At 45.4% G+C, this 18,155-nt stretch overlaps 2 protein-coding genes across 2 annotated transcripts; one reads left to right on the plus strand and one right to left on the minus strand.

The window, feature by feature from the left end:
• Positions 1 to 7,030: 7,030 nt before the first annotated feature.
• On the minus strand, positions 7,031 to 8,324 carry LOC147981258 (F-box protein At2g26160-like). The gene has a single exon (XM_087515916.1). The coding sequence runs from the start codon at positions 8,255 to 8,257 to the stop codon at positions 7,031 to 7,033; it is 1,227 nt and encodes a 408-aa protein (XP_087372042.1). The 5' UTR covers positions 8,258 to 8,324.
• Positions 8,325 to 10,840: 2,516 nt separating this feature from the next.
• On the plus strand, positions 10,841 to 16,450 carry LOC147981259 (uncharacterized). The gene is made up of 16 exons (XM_087515917.1): positions 10,841 to 10,980; positions 11,088 to 11,229; positions 11,302 to 11,475; positions 11,558 to 11,629; positions 11,720 to 11,902; positions 11,995 to 12,144; positions 12,220 to 12,348; positions 12,432 to 12,497; positions 12,572 to 12,649; positions 12,738 to 13,676; positions 13,760 to 13,837; positions 13,927 to 14,004; positions 14,109 to 14,365; positions 14,454 to 14,751; positions 15,196 to 16,095; positions 16,254 to 16,450. The coding sequence occupies exons 2-16, from the start codon at positions 11,163 to 11,165 to the stop codon at positions 16,448 to 16,450; spliced, it is 3,666 nt and encodes a 1,221-aa protein (XP_087372043.1). The 5' UTR covers positions 10,841 to 10,980; positions 11,088 to 11,162.
• Positions 16,451 to 18,155: the final 1,705 nt, after the last annotated feature.

The following is an 18,155-nucleotide window of genomic DNA, read 5'->3' on the forward strand; positions in this document are numbered from 1 at the left end:
CTCTCTCTCTCTCTACATCATCGACGCTGACCTTGACATCCTCCTATAGGAAGGGAGAAGGAGGAGGGCAGAGTCAATGCACCCATTTTATGTCAATGTCGCTGAGTGCGCTTGCCAAGCGTGACATCGTCACGGATGCCTTCGTGCCGAAGGGTGCCGATGTGACTAGTATCACTACCTTGGGAGGGGGGGGTACTTACGACTTCATCAAAGTGTAAACTCCGCGTCATTGAACCACTTCTCGTTGAGATGTCGAGGCTCATCCCTTCCTCGTTTGGAGTTTAGGGATCTTTTCTAAACAATCAGTAAACTGAGACACAAAAAATACCAGCTTTTAGGAGACAACCAGTCCTAAGTCTAGTGGTCGCTACATTGCAGTCTATGTGCCAAAATGCGGCGGGCCCATTTAACTAGTTCGGTGCGCTCGACCAACACCAAAGGTGAGAAAAATTAGCATCAACGTCAGTGATTAGGCACGCAAATCCGCCATTCCTATTCAGCGTGTAGGTCGTTGTCTAGCGACCTAACGCATAGTCGCATACCCACGTCCACAGCATGGGCTGGCCCAGTCTGGTTTTCTCCCACTCGGCTTTCAAAGAACCGGTTTATTTTTTTTCCTTCTAATTTTTCTTTCTTTATATTTCATTTTTTCCTTTTAATTGTTTCTAAAACCGAAAACATTTTTGAAATTGGCAAACATCTTTGGAAAAAATGAAATTTTGTGAACATTTTTTAAAGTGTGAATTTTTTTAAACTTATGAAACTTTTTAAAATTGTGAACTTTCTTTTCAATCAGACAACATATTTTGAATCCATTAAGATTTAATGAATCGGCGAATATTTTTTAAATCAATAAAATTGTTTGAGATCGATGTATATATTTTTAAATGCTTAATTTTTTTGAAACAATGATCTTTTTTTTTGAATCATTGAACTATTTTTGTAATTCACGATCATATTTGAATTTTGTGAACATGTTTAAAAAATTTATGAAGATTTTCTTAATTCAAAAAAAATTGTTCAAATTCATAAACATTCTTTCTATACGGGAACATTTTTCCAAAATCATGAACTTTTTTTAATCCAAAGTTTTTTTATTTCCAGAATTTTTTTGTAATTTTATTTAAATTTGGTTGCTTTTGGAATAAAATTACGAGGCAAAAAAAACAAAACAGAAAAACAGGGGGCTTGCTGCCCTGCTCTTGAGCTGGCTCAATAGGGCGTACTGGAAGGGAGGGGGTGCGCGCTGGCTAGTTCACCAGCGCATCATGTGCTAAATATGAGCCCTCCTTAAATCCTATTCCGTATGTAGCGCGTTGGCAGTCAATAAAAGGCATACACCGAGACGTTATATGAGCCGGCCAAGTGCATGCTTTTTCTTTTCTTTTACTCGGCTGGTTTGATCGGTTTTCTGTCCTTTTTTATGTTTTTATTTTTATTTTTCTCATATTCAGGTTATTTTTTATTTTACTTTTTCTTTTTTACCATTTTATAATTTTTATCTGTTAGCACTTTCTATAAATGACTACACATTTTTCAAAAATGTGATTTTTTAAATTCCAAATACAAGAACGTATTTAGTTTGCTATTTTTTCCAAATTCATGAATATTTTGAAATTAGGGGAAATTTGTTTTCCAAATTTATGAACATTTGTTTTATAAAAATTATTGACATTTTACAATTCTAAACCATTTTTAAAATATATTCAACATGTTTTAAATTTCAGAAACATTTTCTTCAAATCTGGCACATTTTTGAAAGTTTGCACACTAGCCGGTTTTCCTAGCCAGTTTTTTTAAAGCTCTAAAAAGGTCGGTCCAGTCACTTGTAGTAGTAGCACGCTATACCGAATTGAATACAAACCGGTCTGCCCTAAAAAAAGAATAAAAAGAGGTCAATGTGCCGGCCCACTAGCACGTGCCGGTTTATCTAGCGTGCTTTGTTGTCGTTGAGCGCGAAGTCACGATCAAGGTATGCCTGGTGAACAGTGCGCGCGGACGCGAGTCCGAGTTCGAACCGAACTGCCGGCTTCATATGCTGCCAAGTGCCAACCTCGACGTCCAGCCAAAACCTCCCAAACCCCATTGCTCCAACAATGGCGATGGGATCGCAGCGCGAGTCACCTTCCACGGTGCAAGTTCACTCGAGGATGACGCGGTTCAAGATGCACGCCACGGCCAGGGCGACGCCGTCGCGCGCAGTACACGGCGAGCCGCGCCCGTGCCTCGTCGTGCGCATCCGGTGCTCCGTGCGCCTGTCCACCAAGACGCACCTCGTGGGCGGGACCACCCTGCGGCAGGGCCACCGCAAGGCCGCCAACGCGAGGCGCCAGGAGAAGGCGGCCGCGCGCCGGTTCACCGTCCACGACCCCGCCGTCCTCCGGAGCGAGCCCGCCTGCCGCGCCGCCGTCCGCCGGATGCTGACGGACCTGCCGCAGCTCGCGGGGTACTACGGCTACCGTGCCGCCGACGTCGAGCTCTGGGACCGGCTCGTGCCCCCTGGGCTTGTCGCCCGTATCGTCGCCCGCGTGGCGCGTGAAGATGGTCTAGTTGTGGCCGGCGGGGGTGCTCGCCGGCGTCGGAGCTACGTGTGCGACGTCTGGATGCGCGTGCACGTGACCAGCGTGTACAGCGAGCCGAAGGCGCTGCTGCTGTCGTGCGAGGACGCGGCCGCCGGGGCACGGGCTGGTTCTGGCACTCTCGGCGGTTGCGCTGGCGCGGCTCAGTGCGCGATCTGCATGGAGGAGATGGCGGCCGGCTGTGCCGGCGTCGTGGCTTTGCCCGGCTGCTCGCACGCGTTCCACAGAGGATGCATCCTCAAATGGTTCCACAGGGCGGCGTCGTGCCCGTCGTGCCGGCGCGACATGATGCACCATGTTCCCGACATGTGCCGTCTATGGCACATGTTGAAGTAAGTGTATATCTTCGGATCAACTTGCAATGAATCCACAAGATGCTCCAGATGATATGAATGAACTTTAAATCGATGTTGCTAAATCTCAGTCGGCTAAGACTAAATAATGTTTCAGTCAATGCTATATTTTATGAGATCTTGCATGAAGATTAATGCAAAATCTCCTTTTTCTTTTTATATGTTAAGTCACTCGACTGGGACTTGTAAGTCTAAGTCGATTGAAACCTACCCACATCCAATTTTAATAGCCATATGCACGTATGTGTGTGCTCCAGTAAAACAAGCATGGATGAAAAGGTAATGTGTTTAGCGATAGAAAACAAACACGCTGTAAGGACATCTCTAGTAGACCCCCAAAAGTCATATGCACGAAGATTCTTTTTCATTTGGGATTCTCTAGTTAGCAAATCTTTCCAAATTTATTTATTTTCTCCTTAAAAGGTCACCACTAGCTTATTTTTGCTTCAAGAAGAACAACTCTCAACAAATTTAGGCAGCCCGTGTTGTTCCACTCTCCTCCTCTTTCCGCTCCCTCCTCCTCCTCCAGCTCTCTCACCTTCTCTCTCTCTCTCTCGTATGTTGGCCACCATGAGCGCCACCTTGGAGCTCCGGTCTGGCGCGTCCCGTCACCGTCCGTCACAGCCCACCCCAGAGGCTGCAGTCAGATGTTTGCCTTCTTCAGACGCTGCACGAGCCACGCCGCCGTGAAGCCTCTGCGCAACCCCCGTGTTGACTAGAGCCGACGCCTCGTGCGGAAGTTGCATCACGCACGCAGCCTTGCCTGGGCTGCCCGTAGCCCATTTTGCTATGTGAAATGGTAAGATTACTGCCATACGTGATTTTTTTCAGAGTGATTCGTGAGACATACCTGATTGTTCTACGGTCCTTGTTCTGTACCTTTACTTGTTAGAAATGATTTTGTCGAATTGAGGTTCTGTGAGATACAATGGTAACTAAAATTATGTCCACATGACAATGGATTCTAGAAAAAATAAAAAAAATTGAGTTCATGCTAGAAATATATGTCCTTTTTTCTGTTCATACGGCTTCTGCAATGAATGTAAAATGGTGTGTGTTTGTTAGACTTGCAGGTTTTGACAATGACCATATTAATTGTTTGCTATTGTATCCCCCCATGGTAGCAATTTTTCCATGTGAATTAATTTGAAGTATAGTGATGCCATGGCAATTTTTATGTCATGGCCAAAACTTTGCACTCTTCCGATTCGTTTTTACACATCATGGCAAAAAATTGCATTCTTCCAATTCATTTTTACATGGCAAGTTTTGGCACACATTTCTGCTTTACAAACCATGGCAAGTTCTAGATTTTTGTTTGTAATAGTCATACACGTAATGTAGGCAAACTTACTTCATGCACCATGGCAGTTTCATTTTTTAATACCATGGGTAATTTTAATTCATGGACCATGGCAAACTTTATTCCTCGTATCATGGTAATACTACTTCAAGGGAAGTTGTAATTTTACTGAAGAATAATTTTCATATATTTTCTCTAACATGGCAAACTTATTTTCATGGACCACAGCAAGTTTAATTCAATTACCATGTCAAATTTCCTTTTTTTTCTTATCATGGCAAAAAATTAGTTTTTTTATTGCCATGGCAACTTTACCATGTCTCTTTTTCTTGTCATGGAAAATTTCTCTTTTTTCCGTATCCTGGCAAAATTTACTTTATTATTGCCATGGCAATTTTACCATGTCTCTTTGTTTCAATTACCATGTCTCTTTTTCGTATCATGGAAAATTTATTTTCTTCGTATCATGGCAAAATTTACATTTTTATTTCCATGTCAAATTTACCATGTTTCTTTGTTTCAATAACCATGTCACTTTCGTATCATGGCAAAAATAATAATAATTCGCATCATGGCAAAATTTACCTTTTAGTGCCATGCCAACTTTACCATTTCTCTTTTTCGTATCATGGCAAATTTTACCTTTTTATTGCCATGGCAACTTTAACCATGTCTCTTTTTCATATCACGGCAAATTTCTTTTTTTTCGTATCATGACAAATTTTACCTTTTTAGTGCCATGGCAACTTTACCATGTCTATTTTCGGTATCATGGAAAATTTTACCTTTTTATTGCCATGGCAACTTTAACCATGTCTCTTTTTCTATCATGACAAAAATTACTAAAATGGTACTTACATGTGATAGAAAAAAAACCATATGCCTGGTGCCACATTGCAATATATTCTTTAGATAGAAAAAAAATCTCCCACTTGCCATGTACATGAAACAAAGTCTACACTCATGGCAACTTTTAAACCTTAATGTGTTGACATGGAACATGGCTATCTTTTTCCTTACTTATATTGCAAATTTATTCCACAACCCATGGCAATTCTATTTTTTAAGTAACATGGCAAATTTAATATACATTTTTACCATGGTGATTTGATCCTCATAACATTTTACAATTTAAGAACATGGCAAGTTTTATTTTTGCTTGCCATGGCAATTTTACCTTCATTGACATGCAACTTTTTTACATGTTTTTGCCATGCCAAAATCTACCTTCATTGCCATGGCAAATTTACTTTCACATGCATGGCAAATTTACTTTATCATACATGGCATTTTTAGTTCAATCGTTCATGGAAATTATAGTTTTTTTGCCCATGGCAAATTCACTTTACGGACTATGGCAAATTTCCTTTGTTTTGCCACGACAAAGTTTACTTTACATCCATGGCAATTTAGTTTTATGATTTCTTTTTTTTACCATCATGGAAATGGGGAGTATGTAGCATGGTGATTTTTCCATCATTTTTTGACACTAAAATTTCCATCATCACAAACTTTTGCACTTTTTTTGCATTTAATGTTGTATCTCTATCCATCACGTCAAGCATCACATATGCATCATGGCAAATTTGCCCCACTTTTTGTCACCATGGTAAACTTATTCATTTTTTTGCCATTAATGCGTGTTTTTAGGACCATGGCAAATTTCTCTCTTTTTTTGCAACATGGCAATATTAGTTTTCTATGGGACAGTGGCAAATTTAGTTAATGATCATTTTTATCAAGTAATCCATGGCATTCTTTATACATATATGAATTTCTAGATTTTCTCTGGAATTCTATATATTGTAAGACTTTTCTCTGTTTTTGTATGGTTTTTTCTGTTTTCTTCATTCTTTCTTATTGGTTTTTGGGCTTTTTTTATGCAACAGTAGGCAAACTGGGTTGTGCTCGAGTTTTTTTGGTATTGACCTACCTGGGTCCATTCTAGATGGGCAGGAGACATCATTCGGTCCGGGCTTCCTCCCACACTGAATGTTTTCGTGTGATTCCTTCGATCGTTCCCAGCGAATGATTCGTTCGGTCTGAGAGGTCCCAACACCGAACATTAGGTACTTATATCCCCGTCCTTTTATTTAGTTGAGATTTTTGTGATTTGATTGAGTTAATGTGCTTGTAGGATTGTATATGTAGGGAGGGTGAGGATAAATTTGATGGGAGGGAATGCAGTAACCTGCGGTAGGGGAGAAAACCGGTGGGAGGGGACCTAAGCCCGGAAGCGAAACGAACGTACCAACTACTGTGGTGGGAGGGGACCTAAGACCGGAAGCGAAGTGAACGTACCAACTACCCTTTATTAATACTAAATGATAAAGTGTAATGGGGTTCTCCTCGCTTATTTTTTAGATAAAAAACATAGGCTTGTGGTGGAAAGAAATTTGCAATCTTCGTGAATCGGCCATTTATCTAAATAGTAAATACTTGTGTACAATTGTGCAACCCATATTTGCACAGTTGTAAATTATTTTTAATTGGAGCTGTAATTTTATCTTTGTACAAATACAAATACTAAATTCTCAAGTACGCTAACCATATAATAATAAATGGGTGTGTCTAGGGCACATCTAGATGTGCCCTAGTTATTGCACATCTAAGTGAGTGAATCAAGCACAAAGAAGAAAAAGAAAAAAGAAAAATAAAATATCTACACAAATCTCGACGTAAGATCAATAACATAGGACTTAGATGTGCAATACTTATGGCACATTTAGATGTGCTTTAGCAAAACTGATAATAAAATAGGAATAATAGAATACTCCACACACATTGTTGATGAGTTAACATAACTCCGAAGGCAGGAGCCACATGCAACCATTACCATTATCATCTTTGTAATGGTATCCCTCCGAGGTGATCCTCTCCATGCGTTGATTCATACCTTGGTTTTCCCGATAGATGTTGCAGCTGCCGAGGCCCAACTTCATCAAGCACTCCTTGTGTCTAGCAAGGCTGTCCTGTTGTCGCATATGATAGTAGATGCGGTTTTCCTCCAACCTACCATGCCGGCCCGCCGTCGACGCGTGCACCAACTTAGAGGACTGTGGCCCCAAGAACAAGGCATGTTCCCCCAATGTGGTTACCTCTGCCCATATATTTCTGCCCGGTGTATCCTCGAGCTCAAACACCTTAAAACAGCAAGCTTTATAGCCTTTGGGTGCCGCATTGGCCTCTGACACCACTGCTAGCTTGCCGCACAGCTCAAAAATGTATCTAGGGCAATAGTCCCACCCAGGCACATGTACAAAGGGGATTCGTTGCATTTGGTGAGCCGAGGTGATCACCGGAGCGCCATTTTCGTTGAGGTCGATGACGTACTTGTACAGATCACAGCCACCGACCGTGAGCCCGAAGAGTTGGCCGTTGCAGAAAGCGATGTCCACGAGCTCCCTCTCCGCGTACAGGCCACACCCTCGTGTCGTCCAGATGTTTTCGGGACAGCCAACCCGGCAAAGCGCTAATTTGCACCTCTTGGTGATGGCGGCGAGGATGCATCCGCTCGAGGTAGGGTCGTCGGAGAAGATGACTTTTACAACCGGCGCCCGACTGATGCGAGCATTGTCTGGCTCCTCGAAGGCATCCGGGCATGCACAGACGATGCTCCTTTGATTGTCGGAGAGTGCCACCTGGGCACTAGAGAAGAGATTGACGATCAGGAGTTGGGAGTGGCGCTCGCGCCTTGACGTGGCGGCGACCCAGCCGCCGTCGTAGGACCCGACGAACTTCTTGCCCCTCAGGATCTTGGGCAGCAGGACGCGCAAGGCCCTGCCGTCCACGGGATTGTACGCTCGTATATTCCGGTCACGCTTGCGGTCGCCGGTCCAGGAGAAGAGCAGCGGGAGAGGGGGCCGCGCCGGGTGCCACGACGCGGCGGCTCGCCATGACCTGCAGACGGCCGCGAAGCGCGCGCGGTCGTACGGCGGGGGGCACCTGAGGTGGATGGCGGCGAGGAGGTCGGGCGGGAGATCAGACCACGCCCGCCGCTTGACGGCGCCGCGACGGGCCATAGTTTGTTTTCTCGATGAATTTGGGAGACTGTTCGGATTCGCGTGGTGGCAAATCTGGATACGTGGAATCGATCGGCGTTATATATACGATCACGGAACAACGGGATCTCCTTACCTCTTCTGATTTCATCAGCTTTTTTCGAGTAGGACTAGGACTCCGATAGGAACTCTTATTCGGATCGGCCGGCTTCATATAACCTAACCTCCAGTTCCACGTCGAGCCATCACGAGTTCACCACTGGATCCCAAACTTTGGGTAGCTGCAACAATGGCGGTAGGATCGCAGCCGCAGCGCGAGCAGCCTTTCATGGAAATCATAGACTCAAAGATGACGCGACCGGTTGAGTTGGAGGCCATGCCGCGCGACCAGGCGTGCACCGTGCGCTTCCGGTGGTGCTCTGTGCTCATCGCCAACGAGGATCTCGTCATAGGGGGACGAAGGACGAGGAGGACTGTGCACTACGACGAACTGGACGGGAAGGAGCTCACGCTCCCCGTCGACGGCGGCCCCGCCGTGCTCCAGAGCGAGGGCGCCTGCCGCGGCGCCATCCGCCGGATGCTAATGGCGGTGCTGCCGCGCCTCATGCTGTACAACGGCGGACACCGTACCGAGGAATGCCAGTGGGACGAGTTCGTGCCCGCGGGTCTCGTGGAGAGCATCGTGGCCGGCGCGGCGGGCGGCGGGAGCTACGCCTGCCATGTGTGGATGCATGTGAACCTGACGAGCGTGTACGACGAGGCCAAGGCGCTGTTGCTGTCGTGCGAGGCCGCCGAGGCGACGACGGATGCTGCCGTCCGGCGTGCTTCTGAGGGTGGCGCGGCGATGTGCCCGATCTGCATGGAGGAGCTGGCTGGCGGCGGCCGCCGCGTCACCGGGCTGGCCGGCTGCTCGCACGCCTTCCACAGAGGCTGCATCCTCGAGTGGTTTCACACGGCGCCGTCGTGCCCGTCCTGCCGGCGTGACATGATGCAGTACCTCGATCCGAGAGCCCGCGCGTACATGACGGCGGTGCCAGCAATCAACGCGTACGAGGGAACAGGAAGCGGGGTGCCGCGGCTCGCCGTGGACGACGGCGTGGCGGCGCGGCGGCGTGCTGCGGGGGCTGGAGGCCTAGGTGTTGGACTTCATAGCAGAGGGGTCCGAAGGAGGAGGAGGAGCGGGCGACGCGGCGCGGACGTGCTCGATGCACTGGTTGAGCCGTTGTTCCGTGGCCAAGGTGGGCCCGGCATGTAAGGTCTATCCATAGGCCCGGTGTGCCCATTTTTTCGCCGCCTCGGACCCCACGGGCGGGTCCCACATATCTGTTTCCCAGTAATGAGCACCAAGGTGTCGTGGGTAAAACCGATCGCTCTCGAAGTGGTTTTGTATAATGAGCAATGCTGTTCTCGCTCTTGCAATGGTTTTTTATAATGAGCAATGACATTTTCGCTTTTGCAATGGTTTTGTATAACGAGCAACAATTTGTTGCATATATTCTCCATCATATAAAACCAATTCCCAAAAATTATGAAAGAAATCAAGACTTGAAAAGTACAGCTACAAATTCCGATCAAAGGAGCTACCCAGTTTATAGGGGTACGATTGAGTACCCTGTGGGCTCTCAGCTAGGGTTTCCTCCACCTCTTGCCGGCCGGCACCCCCACCGGTCCGTCTCTTCTCCTATGGTTATAGGATCATCGAGGCACGATGGATCCCGATCCTTGCCAGCGAGAGGGCTTCGTTTTTAGGTGTTTCTTTCAGTTTTGTTAGGGTTTGTGCCGTGCTCAAGAAAACGATGGAGATGCGGCTTCTTGAAGATAGAATAAGGTTGTTGTTCTGTTGCACTGGTCGTATGGTGTATTAGCACGACGATTTTCCGACTATCTACCACAACAAGTTTTGCCCGACTCCGATGTGGGAGGGGCAAGGACGGCGGCACGCCTTCGACTCGGTCCAGTGCTTGTAGTTGTCGCTAGGTGGACCTAGATGTAATTTACTCGCAAAAAACATTAACACACCTTATATTTTGGAACTGGCGGATTAGATTGGCGGATTGTCATGGAGAAATTCTCGCGACGGGGAGTTATAGCCTAGCTGCGGGAATCATCGCGCTTCAACATTTGTTTTATTTCCAATGCGTTCTAGTTGGTGAGATTGACCATTGTCCGTCTCTTCATAGTGTTTTGGGTGTGGTCATGTGTGGCGATTTCTTTTATTGATGGTACATGGAAGACATATTTCAACATCAAAACGGGTAAGTTTGCATATACTAGCTTGATAAGCATCCATTAAAATTTCTATGAAAGTTTTCACAATTTGTCTAGTGGGGAAAGAGGAGAAAGAAAACGAAGATGGAACGTGTCTTGGACTCTGGATACAATTTCCGAGTTTTTTGACAACCCATGGCCGAAGGAGGGAACCGGGGCTTCTATACTTCTATTCTTCTATTCTATATCTATTATCTATATCTATATCTATACTTACTATTAAAAGACCAAACATTATTTTCCCTCGGCCATCAGCCCCGCCTCGCTCGGCCAGCCGCCCCGCCGTCCTCGCCCCTGGTCTCCGCGACGTCCTCGACCCGCTGGACATCCTCCACCCAACTTGCTGCCTCTCCTCACCCCGGCATCTTCGCGATGCCGCCCTCGCCCCAGGCGCCCGCGACGTCCTCCACCCGGTGGACGGCCTCCAGCCGGCGTGCTGCCCTACCTCCGGTGTCATCACCCCTGCCAGTGCACAGGTTAGATCAGATTAATTTGCAAGGTGGAAGATGAGGCAAAAGATAGATGTAATTGCTCTTTTAATCTGACATTCTATAATTTGTACTCTGAAATGTCATACTTAAAGTACAATCATGATCAGCATGTCAAACTGAGTTGCCGAAGGGTTGAAATTCACAAAAAAAATCATTGAGAAGACAATATGGCATCTTCTCAGCGTAGTGGAGTACGTACTCCCTTTCAGGACGTGACAAACAATAGCAATTCAGGTAAATATACAGTTATCACCTACTCTTGCCTACTTATATCTTGTAAATCCAGCATATGTCATTGCCCCGCAGGTCAACCAACAGATCCAAAAGAGCGGAAGAGACAAAGGGAAAGGGAGAGGTATGCACTAAATAGGGATGCAATATTAAAAAAACGACAGGAGGCAAGGGATCATAAGAAGGCTACCACCGCTATTGTAACTGGAACCAACACTCCATCAAAGCCATCCGGGGCCATGTCACCTGGTTACTCCATTTTACCTGTCCTTTATCATGCATGTCGTGAATGACAAGTAAAATCATGTTGATTAAGTGTTATTTCTGACAGATTTAGACACTGTGGAGAGGCCAAGTGTGCAGTCTGCTGTCACCCACCAACAACACACAACAGCCGCTGAAGGTCATGTGTTGTCCTACAACTGATATTTGTGTGTCACCCACCGGCGTTTGTGTGTCAACAACTGATATTGTACATACCATTATGATGCAGGCATACCTGTTGATGTGATAATGAGTGATCTAACTCCACTTCATGGTCCAGCTTCATTAAGAACACCAGATACAGCCGTTTCTAACAAAGAAAATGTCAACAATTTTGACTCTGGCGTTGGGTCCTCCCAACTGACTGTGTTACGACCGCCACTTCAAGCCTACAGAGGAAGCAATTCATATGGTAGTCAATTGTGGCTCATATTAACTATCATACCGAGTAAAAAACAATGGTTGTTCAATTTGTCTTATACCTAATTATCACTTGATATACAGAAGCAAAACAAGCACTCAAGAGGCAGAGGGAAAATGCCAGGTATGAGCAACATAAGCAAGGGATATTGCAAAGCCTACGTGACAAGCGGAGGCGAGCCAAATCGTCAACAATAGTCCTTACAGCTGGAGAACAAAATCAATACGAAACAGGTGATGCACAGTACATAAAACACTTTTTATCCAAACTTTGATTTCCTAACTGACAGCCACTCAATGTTTCTGTAGCTGATGAAGATTGTGATTGGCTACACACAAATGATACGTATCGGATACAAAACTCTCGAAGGAGGATGAGCCCAGACAACATACTTACTGCGCCGTCATGTGGACACAATCCCATCGACACTTATAATGGTGCTTTAATTGACTACTACTTGGTTCATTCCTTTCATTCATCGCTCAGTCTTTCCCATTTTACAAGCTGAATATTCTGTCAGGCAACGGCCACGGCAATGATGCATATGGAATACTGGAGCCGGATGGCAACACAAACAATATTGATGGTTCGCATTAATGCATACATGGTTCTGTCTTTAATATACGATATCTTCTACAAACTAATATTTGCCTACTACAGAATGTTGTGGAGACGGAAACCTTCTACAAGCTGAATACCTTGAGCCTGATGAAGAAGCTAGGATGTTCGCCCAAAAAGGTACATTATTGCTATGATGAGTTACCATATAATATAATATTGTCATTTCTGTAACAAATGGTGCCTGAATATTCAAATTTTGTTCCAGATATTGAGTTTGAATCCTACCGAGTTGAACAACGTCACACTGATGGAACACACACAAATGATCCTCATGCTATGGTGTACATGAACCTATCCAAAAATCACCACGTCCTTAGAAAAGTTAGGGACTGCCTCCACTGTGGAGCATTGCGGTTTCAGTATGAGGGACCTGCATTTTGTTGCAGAAAGGGGAAAGTAGGTTTGTTTACACCTGAGGTTCCGGATGAGTTGAAACGGCTGTTCACAAGTCAAGGTGATGACGATGCTAAATATTTTCGAGACAACATACGGTATTCGAACTCTCACTTCTCATTCACAAGTCTTGGAGTCACCCTTGATCGTCGAGTAAGCACTGCGGCAGGAACCGGCGTATATACCTTTCGTGCATGTGGGGGGTTGTACCACGCTCTTGATGATCTGGTGCCGGCTGATAATGGTCCTAGGCATTTGCAGCTCTATATTTATGATACAGATCATAACTTGGTGCACAGGGCTAAGAGGTCTCCAGATCTGAATATAGAACTCATACGTAAAACTCTGCTAATACTAGAGCCGAACCCTTATGCACGGGCTTTCAAGAGCCTTGGGTCCGTTCCAAATCTAGATGAGTACAAGATCTCACTAAACATAGATATCAAGTTGGATCAACGTAGGTATAATGCCCCAACGACTTCTCAGGTGGCAGCTATATGGGTTGAAGGGAGCGACCCACAAAATTGTTTTGACAGGAGTGTTGTTGTGCATGGCAAAAAAGGCGACCGGGCCCTGTACATTAGAGCATACTATGGGTGCTATGATCCATTGTCATATCCACTGTTTTTCCCACGTGGGGAGATAGGTTGGAATCGCTGGATGCCGTATGTTCAGGAACACAATGACACAAACCAATATCCGGCGCATTATTCAGATCCGCAAGAAAACCGGGCCTCTGAATTACATACAGGTATTCTATTCATTATTGTTGTGTTATCTACATACTATCTTTATAAATATAATAACATTTGTCTTCATCCACCTATCGAGCAGATGAAAACTTGATGGGTGGAAGGGAACAAGTTGGCAACTTTGGGCCAGATGAAGACCGAGTCACTGATTTACATGCAGGTATGATGTTCATTATTAAATTGTTATGGCATTATCTACTTACTGTGTTGGTGAATAAAAACTTATGTCTTGCTCCCCCAACAAAACAGAACATAATTTGATTAATGAAAGGGAACAAGTTGGGAATTTTGTGCCAGATGAAGACCATGCCAATGATTTACATGCAGGTGCCGGTCATTATAGTGTACCACTTATTCTTAATAAACAAATCTTATGTTGTCAATCATTATGATTCCAGCCATTATACTTGTATTTATATTCGATATTGTAGATGATAATGAGGATAACCAAGATGAGGATTTTGGTGACAATGAGGTGAATGCAACACAATCCAGGAAATTTGTTAGTGCGAGGGAGTACTACTGCTTCAAGCTACAGGTAAGGAAGAAGCTTTTTAACATCGTCTTGTTCGGTGGACGCCTTTTCCAACAGTGGGCTGTTGACATGTATATCAAGATTGAGACTATGAGGCTGGACTGGTACTCAAAGCCAGAGAATCAAAAGGTTATACGAGCTGACCTCTACCAGGTATCGTGCTTGCGTTTATACTAATACATCCTACTACATCAACATTTTGAAAAACATGCCTTTTCCATGACCAAGTATACTGTTACAGGGTCTTGTTGACACCATCGTTGCCGGCGAGTCACGTGGTGATCGGATTGGTAAGAGAATCGTGCTTCCATGCACGTTTCCTGGTGGTGATCGCGACATGCAGCGAAGGTTCCTCAATGCAATGGCAATAGTCCAACGGTGGGGTAAACCGGATTATTTTATCACGATGACTTGCAATCCCTACTGGGAGGAGATAACACTTAATCTGATGCCTGGACAACTGCCACAAGACCGTCCAGACCTGGTGGCAAGGGTATACAGGGCTAAACAGCGAGATATGATGGACTTGCTAATTAAGGGTAAGCATTTCGGACAAGTCGCAGCTTATGTACATGTCACAGAGTTTCAGAAACGAGGCCTCCCTCATGAGCATATACTTTTAATCATGAAAGCAAATAGCAAGTTGGCAACCCCGGATGACTATGATCGGGTGATATCCGCAGAGATACCTGACAAAGAGAAACACCCAGTTCTGCATGAGCTGGTCGTCAAACACATTCTACACGGACCCTGTGGTGAGTTGAAAAAAAGTTGTCCGTGCATGATTGATGGACAATGTAGGTTCCATTATCCGCGAGATTTTTGTGATGCCACACAACAAGGGAGAGACTCTTATCCCATCTATCGGAGGAGGGACGATGGGCATGGAGTTAGGATCAGAGGAGCCAATTTGGACAATAGATGGGTGGTCCCTTACAACCCTTGTCTGCTTATGCGATACAACTGCCACATTAATGTTGAAGCATGCTCGAGCATCAAGGCAGTGAAGTATTTGTTCAAGTACATCTATAAAGGCCATGATCGGACGTCATTTGCTTTTGAGCAGGACATAATCAATGATGGTGGAATCATCAATGAAATCCGACAATATAGGGATGCACGCTATGTATCTCCTCCAGAGGCTATTTACAGGATTTTTGGTTTTAAAATGTTTGGTGTCAGTCCATCAGTGCTGCAGCTCCAACTTCATTTGCCAAATATGCATACAATTGCATTTAAATCTGGTGAAAATCTAGAAGATGTTGTCGCTCGACCATCTTCATCTAGGTCCATGCTTACCGAGTACTTTGAGATGAACCGGAAGATTCCGCAAGCACGGAAATTGTTGTACAGAGAGTTTCCAGAGCATTATAGATGGATGGCTGGAAAAAAGAAGTGGCAGAAGAGAAGAAATAACAGATCGCAGATTGGAAGACCTGTCTACGCACACCCTGCTGAAGGAGAGAGGTACTACTTGTGTGTGCTGCTAAGTCATGTCCGAGGTGCCACTTCATTTGATGATTTAAAAACAGTAAATGGCAACATGTGCACTTCCTTTAGAGAGGCATGTGAACACTTAGGCCTCATTGAGCACGACAAGACTCTTGATGATTGCATGACAGAGGCGGCCACATTTCAGATGCCTTGTGCCCTAAGACGGTTGTTTGCGGCTATATTGGTTTTTTGCGAGGCAACAGAAATCCGACAATTGTGGGAGAAACATCTACCATCAATGTGTGAGGATTACCGTCTTAATGAATCAAATGAGTCAATACTTGAGCAGATGGTCCTTAGAGATATTAGGGATATGTTGCATTCCATGGGAAAGGATATTAAAAACTATGGACTTCCGGATCTGGTAGAGACCGATGGTTCTTATGACGGTGAGTACAGAGAGGTAACAGAAGAGAGGCAAATCACCGCGGACATAGAACATCTAGATCTATTTAGCAGTTTGAACAATGAGCAGTTGGCTGGTTTCAATGACATAATGGATCATGTGATAAACAAAAAAGCCAGATATTCTTTGTTGATGGTCCAGGAGGCACTGGGAAGACGTACCTGTACAAGGCATTGCTTGCTAAGGTGCGTTCCATGGGCCAAATGGCGATTGCAACTGCTACATCTGGTATTGCAGCATCGATAATGCCTGGAGGACGGACATCACACTCTCGGTTCAAAATACCAATCAAGCTCACTGACAATAGTATGTGCAGTTTTGAAGGAAATATGCCCTAGAGGCAATAATAAAGTTATTATTTATTTCCTTATATCATGATAAATGTTTATTATTCATGCTAGAATTGTATTAACCGAAAACATAATACATGTGTGAATACATAGACAAACTAAGTGTCACTAGTATGCCTCTACTTGACTAGCTCGTTAATCAAAGATGGTTATGTTTCCTAACCATGAAAAAAGTGTTGTTATTTGATTAACGAGGTCACATCATTAGTTGAATGATCTGATTGACATGACCCATTCCATTAGCTTAGCACCCGATCGTTTAGTATGTTGCTATTGCTTTCTTCATGACTTATACATGTTCCTATAACTATGAGATTATGCAACTCCCGTTTGCCGGAGGAACACTTTGTGTGCTACCAAACGTCACAACGTAACTGGGTGATTATAAAGGAGCTCTACAGGTGTCTCCAATGGTAGATGTTGGGTTGGCGTATTTCGAGAATAGGATTTGTCACTCCGATTGTCGGAGAGGTATCTCTGGGCCCTCTCGGTAATACACATCACATAAGCCTTGCAAGCATTGCAACTAATGAGTTAGTTGCGGGATGATGTATTACAGAACGAGTAAAGAGACTTGCCAGTAACGAGATTGAACTAGGTATTGGATACCGACGATCGAATCTCGGGCAAGTAACATACCGATGACAAAGGGAACAACGTATGTTGTTATGCGGTCTGACCGATAAAGATCTTCGTAGAATATGTAGGAGCCAATATGGGCATCCAGGTCCCGCTATTGGTTATTGACCGGAGATGTGTCTCAGTCATGTCTGCATTGTTCTCGAATCGTAGGGTCCGCACGCTTAACGTTACGATGACAGTTATTATGAGTTTATGCATTTTGATGTACCGAAGTTAGTTCGGAGTCCCGGATGTGATCACGGACATGACGAGGAGTCTCGAAATGGTCGAGACATAAAGATTGATATATTGGAAGCCTATATTTGGACATCGGAATTGTTCCGGGTGAAATCGGCATTTTACCGGAGTACCGGGGGATTACCGGAACCCCCCCCCCCCCGGGGGGGGGGGGGGTCATTGGGCCTACATGTGCCTTAAGAGAGAAGAGGAGAGGAGGCAAGAGGTGGCCGCACGCCCCTCCCCTTCCTAGTCCGAATAGGACAAGGGAAGGGGGGCGGCGCCCCCCCCCTTTCCTTCCTCTCTTCCTCCTATTTCCCCCCTCTCTCTCCTAGTCCAACTAGGAGTCCTACTCCCGGTGGGAGTAGGACTCCCCTTGGCGCGCCACACCCTGGCCGGCCGCCTCCTCCCCTTGCTCCTTTATATACGGGGCAAGGGGGCACCTCTAGACACACAAGTTGATCCACGTGATCGTTCCTTAGCCGTGTGCGGTGCCCCTTGCCACCATATTCCACCTCGATCATATTGTAGCGGTGCTTAGGCGAAGCCCTGCGACAGTAGAACATCAAGATCGTCACCACGCCGTCGTGCTGACGAAACTCTTCCCCGATGCTTTGCTGGATCGGAGCCCGGGGATCGTCATCGAGCTGTACGTGTGCTAAGAACTCGGAGGTGCCAGAGTAACGGTGCTTGGATCGGTCGGATCGGGAAGACGTACGACTACTTCCTCTACGTTGTGTCAACGCTTCCGCAGTCGGTCTGCGTGGGTACGTAGACAACACTCTCCCCTCTCGTTGCTATGCATCACCATGATCTTGCGTGTGCGTAGGAAATT

Source organism: Triticum urartu, chromosome 3A (assembly GCF_056163025.1).
Source record: "Triticum urartu cultivar PI428250 chromosome 3A, HENAU_Tu73, whole genome shotgun sequence".
NCBI classification, from domain to species: domain Eukaryota; kingdom Viridiplantae; phylum Streptophyta; class Magnoliopsida; order Poales; family Poaceae; genus Triticum; species Triticum urartu.

Excerpts from the sequence above, each read along its gene's own strand:
- LOC147981258 (XM_087515916.1), bottom strand. The coding sequence starts at position 8,257 with ATGGCCCGTCGCGGCGCCGTCAAGCGGCGGGCGTGGTCTGATCTCCCG.
- LOC147981259 (XM_087515917.1), top strand. The coding sequence starts at position 11,163 with ATGGCATCTTCTCAGCGTAGTGGAGTACGTACTCCCTTTCAGGACGTG. Across the intron at positions 12,145-12,219 it reads ACAAAATCAATACGAAACAG|CTGATGAAGATTGTGATTGG; the intron begins GTGATGCACAGT and ends ATGTTTCTGTAG. Across the intron at positions 12,498-12,571 it reads CAACACAAACAATATTGATG|AATGTTGTGGAGACGGAAAC; the intron begins GTTCGCATTAAT and ends TGCCTACTACAG.